The sequence below is a fragment of the Cnephaeus nilssonii genome, assembly GCF_951640355.1.
Source record: "Cnephaeus nilssonii genome assembly, chromosome: 4".
Taxonomy (NCBI): Eukaryota; Metazoa; Chordata; class Mammalia; order Chiroptera; family Vespertilionidae; genus Cnephaeus; species Cnephaeus nilssonii.
The window spans coordinates 52988653-53012001 of NC_137075.1; the positions used below are offsets into that span (position 1 = coordinate 52988653).

The following is a 23349-nucleotide window of genomic DNA, read 5'->3' on the forward strand; positions in this document are numbered from 1 at the left end:
TGAAGCATGGGAAAGGGGAAAGACACTAAAACTGCACCACAAAAATGCTTTACTCTCAATACTCTTTTATTTCTCTTCCCCTTTTTTAGTATTTTCTCAGCCTTCAATCACTTAACTTAGTATTCCAATGTTTAATTTTTTAGAAGAATTTTTATTCATCTTCAGTTAAGGATTTATAATACACATCTCAAGGCAAAACAATGTACATATCCTTTCTGATTTAATTTTAAGCAATATATTACTTGTGGAGATAGATAGATAGAAAGAAATATACTATATAATAAAAATGTAGTATGCAAATTGTCTCCTCAACTGGGAGTTCTTCTGGGAGTTCAACCAGGGGGCGGGGCCGGCTGGGGGAAGGAAGGGAGGCCCTGGCCGGTGGCAGGTGGGTGGCCAGGGGTAGAGAGGGAGGCCGCAGCCGGCAGCCGCCAGAGACCCTACTGGTGCATGAATTCATGCACTGGGCCTCTAGTTTAATTATAACACAACACATCACTGACAGGAAATTAGAGGTTTTTTTGTAGGCAATATCTGAAACATTTCAGACAAAATATGTCTTCTTTTTCTTTGGGACATAAGAAATTTCATGCAGATACTTACTGTGTTATTTATATAACAATTAACTTTTCCTATATACCAGAAACTAGATTTCTTGGTTGGTGTGAGAAAAATTCCTTCTGACATTTGTGTCTATTTTGAGAGGAGAAATGCGGATATCTTATTGGCTGCCTTACATGTAGCAGGAAAATGACACTTTTATACTCACACTTCAAACTGTGATCTGAAAACCATGAACACCAGAATCACAGGACACTAATTAAGAGGAAGAGGCCACAGACCTACCAAATGAAATGGGAGTGGAACTGGGGTGTTGGGGGATATGTAATTTAAATAAGCTTGTCAGGTGATTCTTGGGCACTAAAATTTGAGAACTACTATTGTAGAAAATAAATTCCTCTTGGGAGAAATACATTCATATTTCACAAATGTAGTATCATTAACTGTACTTATGGAATTTTGATGGACTCCTGAAAGTAAACAATGAATAAGAATTACACTTTCCTAACCCTGACAGAGTAGAAAGGGCACTTCTGACACTTATAATTGATGGGGAGTTTGGCTGATTACCTAGCTTCTCTGAATCTTAGTTCCATCGGGTGAAAAATGGGGCTGGGGCTGATGAGATGATGAAATAATTTATGAAAAGCAACTAGCACCAAACCTGGCAAACAGTAGATGCTCAGTAACAGTTAATTTCTGCAACACTGAAAGAACTTGCAGCTTCCACTAACAAAATTTTTAACAATTTTTTACCTAAAGGGAATCTACCAGAAAACTGGTTCCAAAAACCTGTCTTAAAAAATGTACAGCATGTTTCATTTGCTGCCATAGATATGTCATTCAAGTGTACACAAATAAAAACTTTTTATTGAATGTTATTTTAAGTGTGAACAGGAAGTTTGCTGTTTATTATACAAGCCATGCAGAATCCTTTACAAAAAAAGAATGGTTTTTCTATGTAATGTATATAACTGACAAGAACTTTACTTTCTAAATTTAGATTTTTTAGTTTCTTAAATTAGAACACACCTTAACAGATAGCAGAAAATATTGCTATTCCATAGTATTATAAACTCAGTATATATGGAAAAAGACAACTGACATATTGCATGACATTTTATAAAAATCAAGTTTTGGAATCTCCAAAAAGTGTTCTTTAAGAAATTTCAAGATCTCAAGATATACAAACTAATTCCCCACTACAGGTTTTTCTTGAAGATAATATCTTTTATCCTTCAAGAAAATACATTTTTAAAGTTCAAAATCCACTAAAGTAAAGTTACCTTTTCAATGCATCTTCGGAGAGTGTTAATATTCCTGACCCACCAACCAATTCCCATTGCTCTTAACTCAGACCACTGAGGGTCTCCTCTCTGAATTGCAGGAATCATATTAATCAGTTCTTCCTCAGCTTCCGAATGAAAAGCCCAGGCAAAATGGCAAGTAGACACACCTAAATTAGAAATATAAATAATAACCTTCAGGACTATATCAAAAAAAGAACAAAACAACTTTTCATATAGCCATGTGTTCATTCATTCTGAAAAGAATAAAGGGAAGAAAGGAAGTCTTTCATCATTCAGGATTTTTATACTATAAGTTTCTATATATAAGATCAGTAACAGGATAAAAAAAACAACAACCAATAATCTCTACCTTTTTCCCAAACATACTTGCTTTTGTTCCCCTACAAAAATAGAGACACTATCTCTGGATTTGTTTTTGTTCATCAGCAGAGGGAAGGTAGGGGAGGGTGGGGGTAAGGGAGAGAGATCAACCAAAGGACATGTATGCATGCATATAAGCCTAACCAATGGACACAGACACCAAGTGGGTTAGGGCATGAGTGGGGTGGGGTGGGGGTCAATGGGGAGATAAGGACACATATGTAATACCTTAATCAATAAAGAAAAAAAATCCCCCCCCAAAAAAAATAGAGACACTAAAACTTATTGGAAAGAAAGATATCTGAATATCAAGCCATTCATATGTACACATACCAAACTTATCAAGAGTGAAAGCTTTGGTGGAGTCAAAGCATCTTGGCCCATGTGCTTGGGTTGGTGTTTCCCAGTTCCTCTTGCTTGCAGACCATATCCTTTAGTACTGAATACTGTAAACTGCCCCATTCATCCCTCTAGCCAAAGAGCTAAATATCACTTTAAAGGAAGCTCTAAATTTCATGCGAATTCCAGGGACTAAAAGTCAGGAGGTACATTCCTCTGTGTTTAGCACTTTAGTTGAAAGTGGTTTAAAGCTATCTAATATTGATGGGATATGGCAAATTCTTTTTTTGCCCTGGTAAAAGGCTGACAGGGATCTAGGTAACAAAATGGGTTTAGTGACACCATCAGACTTGGAAGTACAAATGAGTTTATCAATAGTTTAACTACTAATAACACTTTACTACTCCACTTAGAGCAGGTAAAGAGGAAACATGAGGAGAGTGGACCCTACTTGGTTAACAGGTAGTGAGAATGCTGGGAAGAACCCTGAGAAGCCTAGGAAAGACGCCAGATGGGCCAAAGTAGCCATCTATGTGAACCCATTTTGTAAACAGAAATATCCAGGGTCAATGATAGTCACATTACAACACAGGCCTCTCAATGCTATAAGGCCATCAAAATTACTACATATAAGTTTTTTCATTAACAACTATGTACTATAGAAATCTTACATGTAGCTTAAAGCTTTTCTAATAATTACTGCTTTAAAATAATTCCTTTAGAAAGTATAAAAGGAAAAAACTAATATGACCATTTTATCTATCTTTTTTTAATATATATTTCTTATTGATTTCAGAGAGGAAGGGAGAGAGGGAGAGGGAGAGAGAGAGAGAGAGAGAGAGAGAGAGAGAGAGAGATGAAAACATCAATGCTGAGAATCATTGATCAGCTGCCTTCCGCATGCCCCCTACTGGGGATCGAGCCCACAACCCAGGCATGTACCCTTGGCCAGAATCGAACCTGGGACCCTTCAGCCTGCAGGCCGATGCTCTATCCACAGTGCCAAACTGGCTAGGGCTTAACCTTTTGCACTAGGATGTCGAGTGTGACTCGACACGGTTAGCATCTGTAGCAGGAATCGAGAAAAAAGCAAGCAAGTGCAAAGGGTTAATATGACTATCTACACTAATAAAAGAGTAAGATGCAAATTGATCGTACCTTTGCGACCCCCATCAGGAATGAGTATGCAAATTAACCCAACAAAGATGGCAGGTTAATTTGCATACGTAGGCACCAAGCAGCTGGGGGCGGGGTGGGATACTTGTGTCGTCACTATGACCCCAGCCGCTCCGGGCCTCTGGGCAGCATAGGAAGGCGAAAAGGCGGCTCCAAGCCAGAGCAAAAAGGCGACTCAGGCTAGAGCAAAGGTGGTGCCGACAGCCAGGGGAAGGAAGGCGCATTCTTGCACGAATCTTCGTGCACAGGGCCTCTAGTTTTGAATAATAATCTTGTCTTTTAAAATTTCCATTGCTAGTATTTATATACAACTGTTTTGAAATTATATCACAAAATCAATGCAGTAAGCCTTGACTGCCACTATAAATTTTTTTTGGGGGGGAGGGGGAAATGGACAAAATTAAATAACATCAATTTGCAATTTTTCAGAACCTAAAAGGCAGATTAATTTTCTCACCATTTAAATCTTCATCTGATTTAAGAGATAATTACTACATCAAATAACTGACACTTTGCTTTAGAAATTGCTATTAGATAGCAATGCAAAAGCATACTTTACTGATATAAAATGTCTAATATAAAAGAATACACGTTATATTCTATACCCTTAAATGAAATTTGAGTAATGAAATTTTTGAAAATGCAGAGGCATGTTGAGGGAATTAAACTCAGAGAGCAAGATTAAAAGCAGTGAATGTATTTGGAAACCTAACTATTAGAGGTGAAAAAAGGTATTAAAAAGAAAGAACAGAGGCACCAACAGGCAGTTTTGTGGGGTTTTTTTTAATTGGTTATCTCTTATATGTGCCCTGACCAGGAGGTCAAACCTGCAACTTTGGCATATGAGGACAACACTCTAACCGATTGAGCTACCTGGCCAGGACACTGGCACTCATTTTTATTTGCCTAGCAATGGCAGGCTATTCCTTGCAATTTATCTCTGTTCCTCTTAACTTTTTTACTGAAATACTGGCCATTTCTCTTTTTCCCTGAAAACTGTTCCCAGGACCATCACCTACAACACCAGTCCCTTCTCATCTCCAGTTTTAACTGTATTAAAGGAAAAATGGAATTTGACTAAGTTTTAGAAATTTAAGGTATTTTAAATCTCCCTAGCCAATGCACACAATTGCCATTAAGTGAGTCAGTACCATTTGATTACCATTTTAAACTAAAACTTAAAAGAACATCAAGACATTTTTCAAAACCTATCTGAAAGGCAGATTGTTTAAAATAATAATCAAGTATTGGCACTGGGTTATGTTTGGCATCATCAAACATTGCTTTCAGGAAGGTAAATTAGCAGTCTTTTAGACTATGGCAATACTTAACAAGAATTAAGAATTTTTAAGCCCTGTGATTCAGTAATTCCACCACTAGAAAACTAACATGAGTAAATAATCATTAATTCCAATTCCATTAATGAATATCCCTATATTTTGGGCAGGTCACTTTGAACTCTAGTCTCAATTTTTTAATCTATAAGAAAAATGATATAAATCCTGGGTCTCCTAGTAGCATGTGGGGCAGTATGCTGGAGGTATGCTGGATTACTATATGGAAATATTCCTGAAATATCAGTTTTACTTGTGAGTAAATAACTTAGAACAGTGGTCGGCACACTGCGGCTCGGGAGCCACATGTGGCTCTTTGGCCCCTTGAATTTTTAGCAAAGGCCAGCTTAGGAGTACCCTAATTAAGTTAATAACAATGTACCTACCTATATAGTTTAAGTTTAAAAAATTTGGCTCTCAAATTTCAATCGTTGTACTGTTGATATTTGGCTCTGTTGACTAATGCGTTTGCCGACCACTGACTTAGAACATAATGCTTATATTAAAATAAACATACATAATAACACATGTAGGGCAAAATTTCCAGAATTTTTAAAGAAAATACAACAGGTGTCAAAGAAATTCAGAACCACATTGGGTTACAATGTCAGGTTTACTGCTAAGCTACTACACCCTTTATTGAGTAAAGTCTAAGAAACTGAAATATGTGAACAAAAATCATGGAATAGAGATGAAAGATACACAGAAAAATGGTAAGTGGATACTATGTGACAGGAAGATATTAAGTCTAGGTTTGCATATGATTTACCTGATGCTTATACAGAAGTATGAATACACCAACCACTTCTATACTGAATAAAAGTTGTGCAAAGGTTCAAACAAGTAGTTAAATACCTTGATGAAGAAGCTGTCCTCGGTATAAAGGAGGCAGTGATGTCAAAAGGCATGTGTGCAAGCGCATAGCTAATAGGTATCTCAAACCACACTCATCTAATGTGTCTCTTCCTATAAAGTAAACAGAAAATATATTTAAGAAAAAAAAGGAATGCAACAGGTCACAAACCAATCAAAAGTTAGAAAATAAACAATAAATTTAGTTAGTGATAATTCACACAAAATATATAAGATAATTTTGAGTGTATCCCTTCATGAATACTTTGATATCTTTATAAAAAATATCTTTACAGCCCTGGCTGGTATGGCTCAGTTGGTTGGGCATTGTCCTGTGCACAGAAAGGTTGCTGGTTTGATTCCCCATCAGACCACATGCCTCGGTTGCAAGATCTATCCCCAATAGGGGGGCTTGCAGGAGGCAGCCGATCCTTGTTTCACTTTCACATCGATGTTTCTCTCTTTTTCTCTCTCTAAAAATCAATTTTTAAATCTTTAAAAAAAATTTGTTTTGATTCCCCAGGATATTGTTACAAAGTCAAAGTTGAACCATAACCTTAATTCCAGAAATTTACTTTTGTTAAAAGTTGAACAAAGGTATGCAAGTGTAGTAAGTTTAATCAAAACAATAACGACAATTGGAAAAATGCAATGCGGAAGTATTAACAGCACAGTGACTGCTACTTAGGAAGTACTTCAGAGTGTTGAATCAAATAACATTTTCTAAAAGAAAAGAAAATGTTTTGAATTGTCGAAGTTCAAGTTCCCGCTCTACTTCCTATTAGCTATATTCATTCATCCATTCATTTATTTACTCAACAAATTAAGCATCTACTACATGCAAAAAATGGTTTAGGTACTAGAGATTTGGCACTGAATAAGGCAAAGTGCTGATTCTCATGGGGCTTATATTTTAGGAGACAGAAATAATAAACAAATAACGTGTCTAGCAGAAATTAATGCTAGGGAGAGAAATAAAGCAGGACTGAGAAAATGGGAATAGTGGAGTTAATTCTATTTTATATAGTCTGACCAGGAAAGAACACCAGTAAGATGACATTTCAGCAGAAATCTGAGGAGGTAAGGGAATGAAAACACACATAAATCTGAAAGAAGAGGATTCTACTCAAAGGAAACAATATGTGCAAAGACCGTGAGACAGCAATGTGCTTAGTGTGTCTGTGGGACAGCAAGGAGGCCAATGTAGGAGAGCCGAAGTAAGCACAGATCACAGAGAGCCTTGTAGACCACTGTAAGGATCTGGCTTTTATTCTAAAGTGAGGTAGGCAGCCACTGGTGTGTGCTGAGCAGAGGAACTGAGAGCATTTGCCAGTGGAATGGATATAGGGTGTGAGAGAAAGCAAAGTCAAGAATGCCTCTAAGTTGTCTCATCTGAACAAATGGAAGAATTCATTTACTTATAATCCATTTACTGAGATGTGCAACTTATTTAATCTCTGAGCTTCAGTTTCCCACCTGTGAAATGGAGACATTAATTCCTGCCTTCTCTACCTTAAGTTCACTGTGACCAGGATGAGCCATTTTATATTGCCAATGATATAGTTTTGAATCAGGAAGTTTAAACTACTTTTCTTGGATTGTGGCATGCCTACTTTCTTAATGTCCCAGAGTAAAAATTCATATATATATTAAAGGCTTAAGGCTATTATGGGAATAATGTTGCTCTGTTGTACACAAATTCATAATGATTAGGATTTTCTAAATTAGCATGGTCAGAAAATAGGTCACAAGGCAAAACCGTCAAAGGTCTCTAGTTATTTTAATCTACATAGTGGAAAACTTTGGGATATATTATAAAGGTATAAACCTCTACAAATATATATAATCCGATGGCTTTGAGGGACAGTCTTTTTTCCTCAAATTTAGAAATCTTGTGAAATAGTTAAGAGCACAGACTCGAAGGCAACGAAACACATACGAACCCCAGTTCTGTCACTTACTACCTGTGGGATCTTAGATAAGTCATTTAATTTCCCTAAGGATCAGTGTCTTCATCTATAAAATTAAATATAGTAATAGCTACATATTAGAAGATTATTATGATAAATAAATATGCTAAAGTACATAAAATGCCTGGCACATAGAAATTGTGCACTCCTCCACAATATTTATTGAATAAATGATCGACCATTTTTGGTGTGCTTTGCTAATGCTATCATTTACAATCAAAACCATTACCTTCAACTATCTGCATAAAAGAGAATGGAATCTAGTTTCAAGAGGCAGCCAAAACTCTTCTGGTTACAGAATGAATTAAGCAAGACACACATTATATTAAAATATGTAAAAACCTCCTTATGAAAAAACTTTGTGGAGAAAAGTAGGTAACTGTAAAAATTATTTATACCTAGAAATGGTAAAATGAACAAGTTGAGCCAGTGCCTATAAGCCTCATAGCTCAATAGTAAAATTAACAAATAATTATTATGACTAAAAAATAGGTAAATAAATAAACAAACAAATCATAGAAATCAATCTGAAAAGGCCAAAGACTATATCCAAAATCACACAAAGGTTTCAGTGTCAAACTCATGTAGGAATGCACATAGATATCATGAATCCATGAAGTCATAACCATAAGTCATGGCCTATCCCAATTGTCTTCTTTCACAACTAATCATGTTATGTAACAGTAACTGTCTATTAAAGAGGTCTTTTCCCTGCAAGGTTAAAAGAAAGACTACAATTTAATATGTGAGTCACTACTTAGATAACACAAATAGTTCTATTAATGATAACTTTATAAATTTTTAGTAAGAATATTTACCTGAGTAACTCTTATCTCTGTTTTCATCAAGCTCAGTACTGGTGGTAGCCACTGTATCAGCCAAAGCTACAAGGAACATCTGCTCTAAACGGGTAAGACCTGGCAGACTTGAGTGCATAAGATGACTTGAAAGTACCCTAGCATGTTCTTGGCCAAAATAAGCTGGTCCATATTGAGAAAGATTTATTACTTTTGATTTGTTTTCTCTCTTTTCTGGCTCTAAATCAATATCATCTATTATTAGATCCTGTATTTGGAACAGCTGTGAATACTGATCCTCTGGATGACTTTTGGTATGATCTTCATAGCTCTGTGGTATTTTTGTACTTTCTTCTGAAATTCTGTAGGTTGTATCTTGATCTGCAGCAAGCAGTGCATATAATGGTAGTGGAGGAATAGAATCGATCTCAGTATAATCTCGAGTACCATCTTTTCCTATGGTGACCGTATCCTTTGCTGTACTGCCACTTACACTAATGGTTCGAGAAAAATGTCGCTTAGTTCCTTCTCCAGCATCAGCATCTCTAACTATTGCAACTTCACCTGCAATACATTTTACTAAATGAGAGAGAATAGCTTTAGCCCTGCGAACTTTCCCTAAATCCATCAATTCTAATAGTTGAGTTGGATGATATTGTGGGAGAGTAGGGGAGAGTACATGTGCAGCTTCAAATAGGCCACCATCTTGCACTACAGTTGGTGAACAAAAAACATCATCAGTAACAGCAGCTCCTTCAGCAATACTTTTTCTTGACAACATGTTAGATTTTAAGGCAGAATGATCTTGTATTGCGGTCTCTTCTGCATCAGGACTATCAGCTTCAGTGTCTCCGAATTTGACAGCATGCTTCCACTGTGCATATACCTGCATTTCACAATCCATCCCTACTACCAATATTCCATCTCTTACCCAAGAGAGAGACACAGGCAGTGAAGGTGTACCATCAACAGAAGACACTAAGTCTATAGATCTAAGAAGAACCCATCTTGACCTAACTCCTTGCTTGATACTACCACCTAGTGGTAAAGTAATGACAGCTACTCCATCCTTACAGTTGGTTTGTTCAGTCACAATTCCTGAAAGCCGCCCATACATGAAGATATTAGCACCAACCCCCACAGTGAGAATGTGGGAGCCATCTTCTTTTGATACCCAATCCAAATGTACTAAATGCTTGATATTCGGAATAAGATATCTATCCTTGTTCAGAAGGGCGTCTGATTTGCTGTATACAAACAGATTACTGTCAACACTGATTCTTGAATCAATTACACTCCCAACCTTGACCAAGTCATCAAGATGAATTGTTTGTTCTAAAACCCATTCTGATCCTCCCGTAGATTCACATTCAAATATGCAAACATGCATGGAAAATTCTTTGGAAACAAAACCATTGTGTTGGATAGGTTGTTTGTAAGCCACTGCAAGGCGACCTGTGTATGAACAACTAACAGCAACTGGTCTTCCCACAATGCTCACTGTACTGCTATTATCTTCTCCTTCATCATTCATCAAGGGCCATCTCCTCCAGTGGTAGGTTTCCTTCTCATCACTTTTACATTGTACATTGGTTTCCATACTACATTTCCAGAAGCGTACTTGGTTGTCAGAACAAGCTGTAACCACTAAGTAAGGTGCAAGGCACACTGGATAAATTGACGAAGAACTCAGATGGCCTTAAAAAAGAAAAAGTATATAGTCATAATAATAGAACAACAAAATAATATGCTCATAATCAAATTCTGGAATGTGATCAATCCAAAGTCTCTATGACTTCTTGAAAATAACTCTGCAGTTCCCCACCCCATAACTAGAGTCTGACACTAAATGTTCATTGGCCAAAGGTATCTATTAAAGTATTGAACAACTCATTGGTAAAATCAAAATATGCAATAATAATCACTTAATTTGTTTTTAGGTCATTAAGCTTAAAGGAGGCAAATATTTTATTAAAAATTCAGTTCAATCTTTAATAAATAAATCTGTTATCTGCTGTAATTTTATATGCTTTTGCCGCAACCTGCCTCACTGGACTTTCATTCTCTTATCTTTTTTCACTTTCATCATAGGTGCTTAAGTAATCTTTATAATTTGCCCTTCAAATGTCCCTAACCTGCCCAGAAATTATCTAGACCCTAGACCTGTTCCTACCATCAAAATGTTTTCAGACAGCTAAACAGACCACTAAATCTCACTCTTTTTACCAGATTTAATTCATGTTCTCTTAACACTAAACCAGACCCTCATATTTATTTCTGGCTGCCAAAGTCTAACACTGCCCATCTATCATCCTACAGTTGAAATGTAATCTATATATATAAAAGCCTAAGCAACCGTTAAGACCGAATGACCGGAACGACTGGTCGCTATGACTTGCACTGACCACCAGGGGGCAGGTGCTCAAAGCAGGAGCTGCCCCCTGGTGGTCAGTGAGCTCCCACTGTGGGAGCACAGCCTAGCCAGAAACCGGGCTCATGGCTGGTGAGCGCCACTGCGGTGGTGGGAGCCTCTCCTGCCTCTGCGGTAGGGCTACCGAGTGGAGTGGTGGAAGCAGCAGGCACAGCAGGGCCAGCCCCGGCTGGGGCTCCTCCCGGCCACCTGCTACTTCGGCACTGCTACATCCCTGGGGGGAGGGAGGGGAAGGATATCAGACTGCCAGTTTTGGCCAGCCCGCAGGGATCAGGCCGAAACTGGCAGTCCGACATCCCCACAAGGGGTCCCGGATTGCAAGAGGGCGCAGGCCAGCCTGAGGGACCCCACCCATGCATGAATCCATGCACTAGGCCTCTAGTAGCGATACAATAGTGTAGATATAATAGTATAGGTAGGTGTAATAGCAATTAAAATTGGGGTCAGAAGACCTATATTCAAGTTCCAGTCCACTGATACCTTTGTAACAGTGGAAAAACTACTTAAACATCTGAGCCTGTTCCATCTAAATAATAGGAATCGTGTTACTACTTCTTTCGGAGTTTTACTGTCAAATAACATATCTGAAAGTATTTTATAAAGCTCCAGAAAAATATAATTTATTATCAATGCCAACAAACTTAAATATATCCCAAATTTATCAAATATTTTTAAAGATTAAAAAATTGGTCTAGATCTGCACTTGCCACAAAAGCCCAGAGTAAACTCTTAATGTGATCTTTCCAACTCTGAATTCAATCCTAGCTTAGGGATGAATAAGAGAACCCTCATTCTCAAAATCGTTCACCAGTAATTGAGTAGTCTTGAGCCTCTAATTTCAGTTCCCCAAAAATACTATTCTAGGAACTCTTCCATTACAATTCCACATGTGGCAGATCATTTTAAATTTGTCTTCCAATCCTGCCCTCCAAGCTATCTTATCCACCTTGTTAAAGTCAGTATCATTCTAGGCTAGCCAAACTATAGTTGTATAGCCTACTTTTTTTCGCCACCAATATCTGCCAACTCTAGTTCAATGTACTTAATAAAAGTGAGACATGATTAGCATGATGTGGATAAAAAAATCTTAATTTTAAAAAATAAGATTTAATGGTGTGCAAATGAATATATTTGTTCTTTACAATTTTGCTGTCACAATATTCCTATTTACAGGAAATCATAGGGCAGGCAAGAAACCTCACTTTAAAATATTTATACCATTTTCTGTCAAGCTGATTACATTTATCACAGATTATTACTTATAAAGAATGTTTTTAAACAGATATACCATTACTAGAAAATAAATCTTTATTTCAATGTCAACATAGCACATTTCAGAAGAGTTCAGGCATTTTTAGCCATTGAAGATCTCTCTGAGCTACAACTGCCTGGTCTTAAAGTTACCTTACCTGCTGAAGGGGTTGCTCTTATTACTTCAACTCCTTCTGGGAGATCAAGAGGTTGGCTGTATACCAGTCTAGAACTCAGAATAAGTTTACTGGCAGTTTGAAGATTGGCAATTGATGAAGAATGTGGCATGGGGCTCATACTGGGTGAGGCTTCTGGAGAAGAGTCTACATTCTTCTGTCCAGGGACTGAAAGTAGACTCTCCGATGAAACACCTTCTGAAGCTTTAGCTTTAAATAAATTACAAAATTGTGAACTATATTACTATCATCACTATACAAATGGAGTTGAATAAATTTTGTTATTTAAGAAACATGGTTTCTTAAAAGTACTTAAACAAGAGTATTTTTCAGACTTTGCTCAGTTACCTTGATAATTTAGAAACAAGCAAACAAACTTTTTTTTTACCCTTTTACTTTTGCTTAGCATCTCCATCACAGGGAGACTGTCAGGAAAGAATCACAACATGTAAAAGCTATCTAGTCCAATGTTCTCAACCTTTAAAACATACAAAAAGCTTGAAGAACTTGTTAACATCAAGTTTCCTGGGCCTAACCATAGAGGCACTGATACAGTTATTTTGGGGTAGATCCCAGAAATCTGCATTAATAAACCTAGGTATTGCTGAAACATATGAGTCATGAATCAAACTTTGAGAAATAATAAGGTTCCGCCTCACTTAATAGATAAAGAAATTTAAACTTGGAGAACTTAATGATTTTCCTAAGGTCATATAATTAGCTGTGGCAAAGAAGATACTAAAATACCAACCTCTTAAATATTACATGCTGAAACAAAATAATGATTTCAAGAACAAATACAATAAAATAAAAGTTCCAATCAAATTAAGATAGTATAAGTTGACTGGCTTTGTAAGGCACACTGACCTTGATCTTCTTCTAAAGAGTTTCAATCTTTCACATTGGAGTGAAGTGTAAATCTCTAAGCAGACTCAGTTACCTGTGCTCTGCTACATGTTAGGGGTATTTTGCATTATGTTTATTTCGTTATATGTCTACATCCCCCCACCATTAGACTTTGAATTCATCAAGGGCAAGGATGATGTCTTATTGCTTTGTACATCTAAAGAAGCACCAGAACACCAAGAGATAATCAATCCCTGTTGGTGGAAGTCAAATATGTCATTCTATTTTATAATGGCAGACCACTCAAGAAGAAATATGAAAACAATTTTTGTAAAATGGAATAAGACTACAAACTTATCCAGTTATCCAGCAGCTCCATCAATAACTAGATGTGTTTCCTTAGGTAACACACTCCACCGCCTCTGGCTATTTTCTCATCTGCAAAAAAGGGAAACTGCCCACTTCCCTTCCTATAAAATGGGCAGTTTTCATATATATCATGCTAAGAAAGAAAATAAGATTCAAAGGCTTTAGAGCCAGAAACCTGATTTGAAAACAGTTTTTGTGACATGTGGGACTTAGTCAAGTTATTTAATATTATTCCATTGGTAAAGTGGGATAGTACCTATATCATGTACAATGCACCTATCTCAGTACCTGACACCTAGAAGTTACTCAACATGTTCCTTCCACATCTAAATGTAAGCCTACCATTTCAAACTCTGCCAGGATTTTCAACACACTGATAAACTCAAGTAATAGCTGTGAATGGCAATATACACTACGCTAAAGCAGATGCAAATATTAGAACTGAAAGACAAGTGCTTTCTGTCAGAGTGGAAAAGAACATATCATTTATTAGACTCTACTGCAATCTTACTGTTTGTGATCACATACTATTGTCACAAACAGGGTAAACAAGCAACTCTACATGAGACCTGGCCTTTGCAGAACAGCAGTGGGACACTTCGCTTATAAGCAATGAGAACAGAAGGTATCACGTGATTCCTGTCCTACCACAGGGATCTGTTACCACCTCTATTAATTTCTTTAGAATCACTCCTGGCTCTGTGCCCAACTCTATAAAATACTATATTCTCTAGTGAGTTAAGACTTCTCTTCCTGATGAGGTGGTTTTAGATTCCTCTACTCTTAAGAACATGTAATGCCAAGTATTAAAACTCCAAAGGCTTTGAAATAAATTTTGGATTCCTGCTAGCTCAAGAAGATTAGACTTTACTAGCCACAGGTAAAAGATTCTATCAAATCATTTGGCTTTTCTAATGCCAGTTCATGGCCCAGTTAGAACTGCTACTTACATAATTATGTGATAATCTAGATTACAAAAAGAAAGAAAAAAAATATATATGTACACACACACATGTATATTTACAACTAGTTCACTGTAATAAAAATTTAATGTGTATAAAATCAGTTAATTATATAATTACTAGAGGCCCGGTGCACAAAATTCGTGCACGGGGGTGTGTGTCCCTCAGCCCAGCCTGCACTCTCTCCAATCTGGGACCCCTCGAGGGATGTCCGACTGCCTGTTTAGGCCCAACCCTACCGACCTAAACAGGCAGTCGGACATCCCTCTCACAATCCAGGACTGCTGGCTCCCAATTGCTCACCTGCCTGCCTTCCTGATTGCCCCTAACCGCTTCTGCCTGCCAGCCTGATCACCCCCTAACCACTCCCCTGCCAGCCTGATTGATGCCTAACTGCTCCCCTGCCATCCTGATTGCCCCTAACTGCCCTCCCCTGCAGGCCTGGTCACCCCTAACTGTCCTCCCCTGCAGGCCTGGTTCCCCCCACAACTGCTCTCCCCTGCAGGCCTGGGTCCCCCCCAACTTCCCTTCCCTGCAGGCCCGGTCGCCCCCAACTTCCCTCCTCTGCCGGCCTGGTCACCTCTAACTGCCCTCCCCTGCGGGCTTAATTGCCCCCAACTGCCCTCCCTGCTGGCCATCTTGTGGTGGCCATCTTGTGTCCACATGGGGGCAGCCATCTTGTGTGTTGGAGTGATGGTCAATTTGCATATTGCTATTTTATTAGATAGGATTATTAGATAGGATAGAGGCCTGGTGCACGGGTGGGGGATGGCTGGTTTGCCCTGAAGGGTATCCCAGATCAGGGTGGGGGTTCCCTTGGGGCATGGGGTAGCCTGGGCGAGGGGCCTGTGGTGGTTTGCAGGCTGGCCACGCCCCCCAGCGACCCAAGCAGAGGCCCTGGTATCTGGGATTTATTTATCTTCTATAATTGAAACTTTGTAGCCTTGAGCAGAGGCCAGGGCCGGCCAGGGCGGGCGGGAAGCTTGGCTTCCTCCATCGCTGGAGGCAACCCAAGCCTCCTGCTTGCTCCAGCTCCGTGGCCGCCACCATATTTGTTGGGTTAATTTGCATACTCACTCCTGATTGGCTGGTGGGCGTGGCTTGTGGGAGTAGCAGAGGTACAGTCAATTTGCATGTTTTTCTTTTATTAGATAGGATAAGGAAGAATAAAATCTTTTAATAACTCAAATATTTGAGTTAAGTAGTTTAAAGGAGATTCAGTTTGATATGGCTATCTTACAGTTCTTCATTTTAAAAATTCTCTCTCAGAAAGTAAGTTTATTTTAAAAAGAAAGATCTCTGCTCAATTCCTCTGCTTCATACTATAGATTTTCTATTTTGCTAAAAAATTACTATAAATGTACATAGCAAAAGCATGGCTGAAATAATTTTTTATCAATGGTGCATCTCCTAGTGTGCTACCAAAACAGTGCTACTTATGAGCTACGGTTCAGATGCTCCACCATATTTTTCTAAATAGCAAATCTACTTCTCTTAGTGATTCTAAGCTAATGTACACTGTATCAGAAGGCATTATGTATTAATCAACAGAAAAGTACAACATTAATTCTATAGAAAACTGGCTTATAGAGACATAGTCATAATAAACATTAAGTATTGATGGGAAAAATAAGTCAGTCAAGCTTTTGGGTTTTTTTTAAATGTCTAATGTATCCATAATGTTTTTAGATCACTGGTTTCATTAATGATTTATGATGAAATGAAAAGTCTGGCACATATATACTTCGATTCACCAACTCAATTTACAGTTCATTCGATTTCCATTTTAAAGAATTAAGTAATCTAAAGCATGTTCAATAAAATAAAATTTCATATCATCTCTACATAAAAATTATAATATAACTACTTACCTAAACATGGCTGTACAGATTTAAGATGAAGGTGCCACATATGGAGAATAGAGTAATTATTGCTGTCCTTTTCAATGACCACTAGAAAGAACTTTTCTGAAAAGGGTGGTGGGCGGTACCCTATTGTTCAAAGGAAAAAGATATTTAAGTTAATATGTCTCTACAGGGTAAAAAGAAAAGACACTTTTTTAAAACATCTCTTATAAACATAGAAGTTTGGAGGGAGAAGGAATTATAATTATTTAGGGGTATAATTTTTGTACCAAAAGTTAGATAGCTAACAAAGACTAATGAGACTACTTCAACAGTACACAAAAGCCAACACAAAGGGACATCTACTAGTCAAAGATGGGACAATATGAGCATTAGACAATAAAAATGAATACCATTTATTTTTAAAAATTGACTATATACTTTTTAAAAAACATTAATTCATAAAAATACCTAAAGAGAAAGAGAGGGCACACAGGAAAAGAATAAGAAGAAATGGAAGGAGGAGAGAAAGGAAGAGAAAGGCAGGAAGAGAGGGAGGGAGAGTTCAAGAGCCAAAGCCAGTCTCACTGGACACCCCTCAAATTATCTGCGGCACTAACTCCTTATTTGAAAAATTGGCAATTAAAAAAAAAATGAAAATAAGCATTTATCTGGTATTGGGAAAATTGGGCAGATACATGCAAAAAAATGAAACTAGACCACCAACTTACACCATACACAAAAATAAACTCAAAATGGATAAAGGACTTAAATGTTACGACAGGAAACCATAGAAATCTTAGAAGAATCCATAGGCAGCAAAATATAAGATATATATTGTAGCAATATCTTTACCGATACAGCTCCTAGGACAATGGGAACTAAGGAGAAAATAAACAAATGGGACTACATCAAAATAAAAAGCCAGGCACAGAAAAAAAAAAAAAAAAAAAAAAAAAAAACCTCAACAAAACAACAAGAGAGGCCACTGCATGGGAGAACATTTTTGCCAATGTTTTATCCAATAAGGGTTTAATATCCAAAATTTATAAAAACTCATACAACTTAACAAAAGGAAGATAAAAAATCCAATCAAAAAATGGGCAAAGGACCTAAATAGACACTTTTCTAAAGAGGACATACAGAAAGCCAAGAGACATATGAAAACATGCTCAAAGTCACTAATCATCCAAGAGATGCAAATCAAAACAACAATGAGGTACCATCTCACACTGGTCAGAATGGCTATCATCAACAAATCAACAAACAAGTGCTGGCGAGGATGCAGAGAAAAAGGAACCCTCATGCACTGCTGGTGGGAATGCAAACTGGTGCAGCCACTGTGGAAAACAGTATGGCGTTTCCTCAAAAAACTAAAAATGGAACTCCCATTTGACCCAGTAATCCCACTTTTAGGAATATATTCCAAGAAATCAGAAACACCAATCAGAAAGAATATATGCACCCCTATGTTCATAGCAGCACAATTTACAATACCTAAGATTTGGGAACAGCGTAAGTGCCCATCAGCTGATGAGTAGATTACAAAATTGTAGTACATCTACACAATGGAAAACTATGCTGCTGTAAAAAAATAAGGAACTCTTACTATTTGCAACAGCATGGATGGACCTGGAGAGCATTATGCTAAGTGAAATAAGCCAGTAAGAAAAAGATAAATATCACATGATCTCATTCATTTGTGGAATATAATAAACAACATAAACTGATGAACAAAAATAGATCCAGAGACAAAGAAGCATCGAACATACCGTCCAACCTCAGAGGGAAGGCAGGGGTGGAGGGTGGAGTAAGAGATCACCAAACGACTTGTATGCATGCATATGAGCATAACCAATGGACACAGACAGTAGGGGGGGAGGGCATGTGCTGAGGGTGTGGTGGAGACAGGTGGGGAGAGGTCAATGGGGGGGGGGAAAGGAGACATATGTAATACTTTAAACAATAAAGAATTTAAATTAAAAAATATATATTAAGAATTTACCTTTAACTTTAAAAAAAGCATTTATCTTATATTTCCTATATGAAAAGAGCATTTTTTTAAAAGGCATGGGGGGAGGGGTCCTGATAGTGATACAGAAGAGACTTTTTAGAAATTTTATGTATTTTTTATGGAAAGACATTATTTAGGGGTATAATTTTCCCTATTCTTCATAAATGTAAATTGTACTCTTCATATATAGAAATGAGATCTAGAGAAAAAAAAAAAGAAAAAGAAAAGAAATGAGATCTATACACAGGACAACAAACACTTTCCTTAAAAAATAAAAATCCATGACAACTCAGGGGGAATGGGCAGTGCCTGGGCCCAGACTGTGGTCTCTAAAGTCCATTCCCCATTAAAAGAAACAGTTTGGAGCAATGACTCCATTCTTGTAAAGGACAGTGACAAGATGAACCTGGAACATCTAGCTGTGCCAGAAAGAAAGTCAACTACCAAGACTCATGAGGTTGTGTAAAAAGGACTCAGAGGACCAACTTGAAGGGCTCCTCACTAGCTTAATATCAGATGATGGGGCTCCTCACTAGCTTAATATCAGATAATGTGAGCAATAAAAAGAATAATGACTGCAAACTGACTGAAATAGGCTAAGAACATAAATATCCATGAGTAATGTGAGTACTTTTCTGTATATACTAGAGGCCCCGGTGCACAAAATTCTGTGCATGGTAGGGTCCCTAGGCCTGGCCGGTGATCAGGGCTGATTGGGGCCTTCCTTCCCCCAGCTGCTGGCTGGGGCCTTCCTTCATTCCGTGCTGCCCCCTGGTGGTCAGCACACGTCATAGCAAGCAGTCAAACTCCCAAGGGGACAATTTGCATATTAGCCTTTTATTATATAGGATATTATCCTTCAATAAAGGGATGTGTGTTTTTTCTTAATAGGTTCATATGATACCAAAAATAAAAAGAAAGCCAAACACCAACAACAAATTCCTCAGTAACTCCTGGTGGTAACTTGGGCACACACTACTTCCTCTGAGACGGTCAATGGTAAAGAACTAAGCACTTACCCTACCTTTCCTAAAAATAAATCTATTCCAAAGTAGCCTATATAGCTCCAGTTCATAAGGGCAAGTTTTTCTTTAAAAATACTTTCCAGCTAATAAATGAGAACCAACAGAATTAGAAAATCATAAATTTGTAATTCTTCATGAAATAATTGATTCAAAAGCAACATTATCAATGGAAGAAACCATGATATAAAAATATTGCTGGCAATCTTTACATTGAAGCCAGTATCTGAAGCATCTGACTCTTAACTTAGCATCACTAAAAATGAGACATTCTAACATGTTATTTCTGGTGTAATACAGATGAAATACACAGCATTGCCTAAGAAGTTGACAATTTGTATCTAATCAAGTCTATAGAGCTAATTTGCACTTTTTAAGAAAAAGTTTAAATGACATCACAAGTTACTAGTCAGAGAAATTTCTATAAAATAACTTTCTCTAAAACAACTCAGTGGCATAATAAGAGCATTAACCTTTTGCACTCGGATGTCGAGTGTGACTCAACACAGTTAGCATCGGTAGCAGCTCGATGAAAAAAGCAAGCGAGTGCAAAGAGTTAACTGGTGATCACTCAAGATTAAAGCACTCTTAATTAACAATGAAACACAAAGTGTGAACTTTGTTTGTATATGGATCCAAAATATTAAAAACAAAAATCCCCAACATATTTGAAACTATTAAATGAAGTCAATATGGACTAGTTATTAGATAATTCTGAGGAATTTTGTTGTTTTATAGTGTGCTAATAGCACACATGTACAGAGGAGTAAAAACAACATGATGGCTGGATTTTCTTTAAAATATTTCAGAACAAAAGGAAAATAGGGTAAAGTAAGTGTGACAAAATCTTAAAATCTTTAATCTAAGTATAGGGAGATTAACTCAACTATGCATTCCATTTTTGCCTATAAGTGGCATTTTTAAAAATAAGAGTAATTACTGTAATTTTATACATAACTAAGGGCCCGGTGCACGAAATTCATGCACTGGGGTTGGGGGGTCCCTCAGCCCAACCTGCCCCCTCTCACATACTGGGAGCCCTCAGGGGATGTCCTACTGATGGCTTAGGCCCGCTCCCCGGGGGCCTAAGCCGCAGTCTGGCCTCCCTTTGTGGGAGGCAACCAGGCTGATCAGGGGAAGGCACCAGCCCCATCACCCCGCTGCTGCAGCCACTGCAAGTCACCACAGCCACCAAGGTGTTTTCATCAACACAGACTCCAGTCCCTTCACCAAGAAAAAATGACAACTTTCTTTAGGCATTTTCAAGATGTATCTTTCATAGAATATGCATTTTTTTTTTTAATCCTCACCTGAGGATATGTTCCTATTGATTTTTAGAGAGAATGGAAGAGAAAGGGAGAGACAGAGAGAAACATCAATGTGAGAGGGACACTTTGATTGTTGCCTCCTGCATGAACCCTGACCATGGGCGCCAGGCTGGGGGGCATGCAGGGACCCCTGGGCCACATGCAGCGGTGGCTGCCGGGGTCTCCACACATCCCAGAGGCCAGCAGCCAGCCCCCCATCGTGGGCGCCAGGCTGGGGGCGTGGACCCAAACTACCTCTTGGTGCTGGAGCATTCCCAAGCGGCTGGGGGCACTATGGTGACACGGGATGTTCCCGCCCCGCCCCCAGCCCCTTGGCACCTGCATCTATAAGCTTGAAGTGGCCAGGGGGTGTTCTGGGACCCCTGCCGCTCAGGACCTAAGCGCGGGCCTACAGGCTTGGACTGGCCTGGGTCCTGAGGATGTTTGCAGGACCCAGGCCGCTTGGCGCCTGCACCCTTAGGCCCCACCGCCCCCAGTGCATGAATTTTGTGCACCGGGCCACTAGTTCTATAATGATGGTAAAAAACAAAAACTGAACATGACAATGGCATAAGTTATAAAGAAGAAAAGTTCTGGTATATGAAGAAAGATACATGAGAGGAAAAAATTTACTAGTCTGAGGGATGAAAAGATAATTGAGATAAACCTCATAGAAGAACTCATTCTGATTTTCCACAAAATGAAAGAAAATTATCTGCATGAATTTATTATAAATACTTTCCTTAAATGTCTATACATAATTCTGTGACAAAAGCTTTATAAGAAAATTAAATATGTCCATCTAGATACTTACAATCCATAACCAAATCAGAAAAAGTATCTGGAAATTCTGTAAACTAAAAAAGTATTTATCAAATAAAATGAATTATTAAACTAGAATATGTCTTTCCTACTTTCAAGTAGAACGTTCTATTCAATTTGTTCTATGTTCAAATGGAACATGGCAGGTTTATAATTACAAAGTTATATCTCCCTTCCTCTCTGAAATCAATAAAAATATATTTAAATAAATAAGTAAACAAACTAAACATCATATGGTTTGATTGATGGTTCTCTCCATCACTGATGTTTCTATCTCTCTACCTCTCCCTTCCTCTCTGAAATCAATAAAAATATATTTAAATAAATAAGTAAACAAACTAAACATTATATGGTTTGTTCTTGATAGTTCTTATGAAAAACTACTTTCATAAAAAGAAAAAGGAAATGTTATACTTCAAGAGAAAACTGTAAGACAGTACCTTTAATTCACAGCATACCTGAGGTTTCTAGCATACCATACAACATAGTATCTTACACTCTATATTCAATAAGTTTGTAGCAATTTATTATTATTTTTTGAACTTATACTAATTAATTGGTTTGCTTAAGATGCCACAGGGAACTTATTACCATTCAGAACAACTTAATTGTAGAGTTAAACAATTAAAAATTAATTTTTAAAATAATTAAACTAGATTTCATAAATAACATTTTTTTTACTTTTTATTGAATTTATTGGAGTGACATTGTTTAATAAAATTATACAGGTTTCAGGTGTTCAATTCTACAATACATCATCTGTATGTTGTATTGTGTATTCACTACCACAAGTCTCCTTCCATCACCATTTATCCCCCCATGCCTTTTCCTTCCCCATTCCACTTTCCATTGACAATCACCACTGCTGTCTGTGTCCATGAGTCTGTGTGTGTGTTGTTAATCCCTTCATATTTTACACCCAGCCCTGAAACACCCCCCTACCCTTTTGACAGCTGTCAGTCTGTTCTCTATCTATGAGTCTGTTTCTATATTGTTTGTTAGTTTATTTTGTTCATTAGATTCCACATATGAGTGAAATCATATGGTACTTGTCTTTCTCTGACTGGCTTATTTCATTAGCATAATACTCTCCAGGTCCATCCATGCTGCTACAAACGGTAAAATTTCCTTCTTTCTTATGGCTGAGTAGTATTCCATAAATAACATTTCTTGACAGAAGTCTATGTTGCCAATGAAACTGTCTTTCAAAATGTAATTTCAGCCACATACCTTCTAAATCTACAAACAAGCAATTCTGATAGAACTGGTATATTTGCTTAAAATTATGAGAGTGATTACTTGTGTTATAAAGATCTATACTTGAAAAACTTTTTGGAAGCCTCTTTATTTGTTAAGGTAAGTAAATTCATGACTTTTTAAAAAGTACCTTGTGATGGCTGAAAAAATACTTCTGTTTCCTTTTTCTCCAAATCTTCCTTATGTGGTTTATATCCTATAATGAAATCTTCTTGAAACACATGAAGCAATTGTGTATTTGCACCACACTACAAATATGAAAAAAAGTTTTTAATTTTTGAAATTCTTTATCTCCCACACACCACTGCCCCAAGAACACTAATGTAGAAGAAATAAATCTCTCCCATGA

The 23349-nt window shown here is 37.6% G+C and overlaps 1 protein-coding gene across 2 annotated transcripts in view; it reads right to left on the bottom strand.

Annotated features, from left to right (window-relative positions):
* Positions 1 to 23349, bottom strand: part of DMXL2 (Dmx like 2) — a 168333-nt gene that overhangs the window by 41947 nt on the left and 103037 nt on the right. For both annotated transcript variants that reach the window (XM_079767911.1, XM_079767912.1), the window contains exons 15-20: positions 23131 to 23248; positions 16606 to 16725; positions 12540 to 12767; positions 8721 to 10397; positions 5936 to 6046; positions 1848 to 2017 (exon numbers count right to left, since the gene is read on the bottom strand). In XM_079767911.1, the coding sequence (XP_079624037.1) occupies positions 1848 to 2017; positions 5936 to 6046; positions 8721 to 10397; positions 12540 to 12767; positions 16606 to 16725; positions 23131 to 23248 (2424 nt within the window). The remainder of the gene's footprint in view (positions 1 to 1847; positions 2018 to 5935; positions 6047 to 8720; positions 10398 to 12539; positions 12768 to 16605; positions 16726 to 23130; positions 23249 to 23349) is intronic.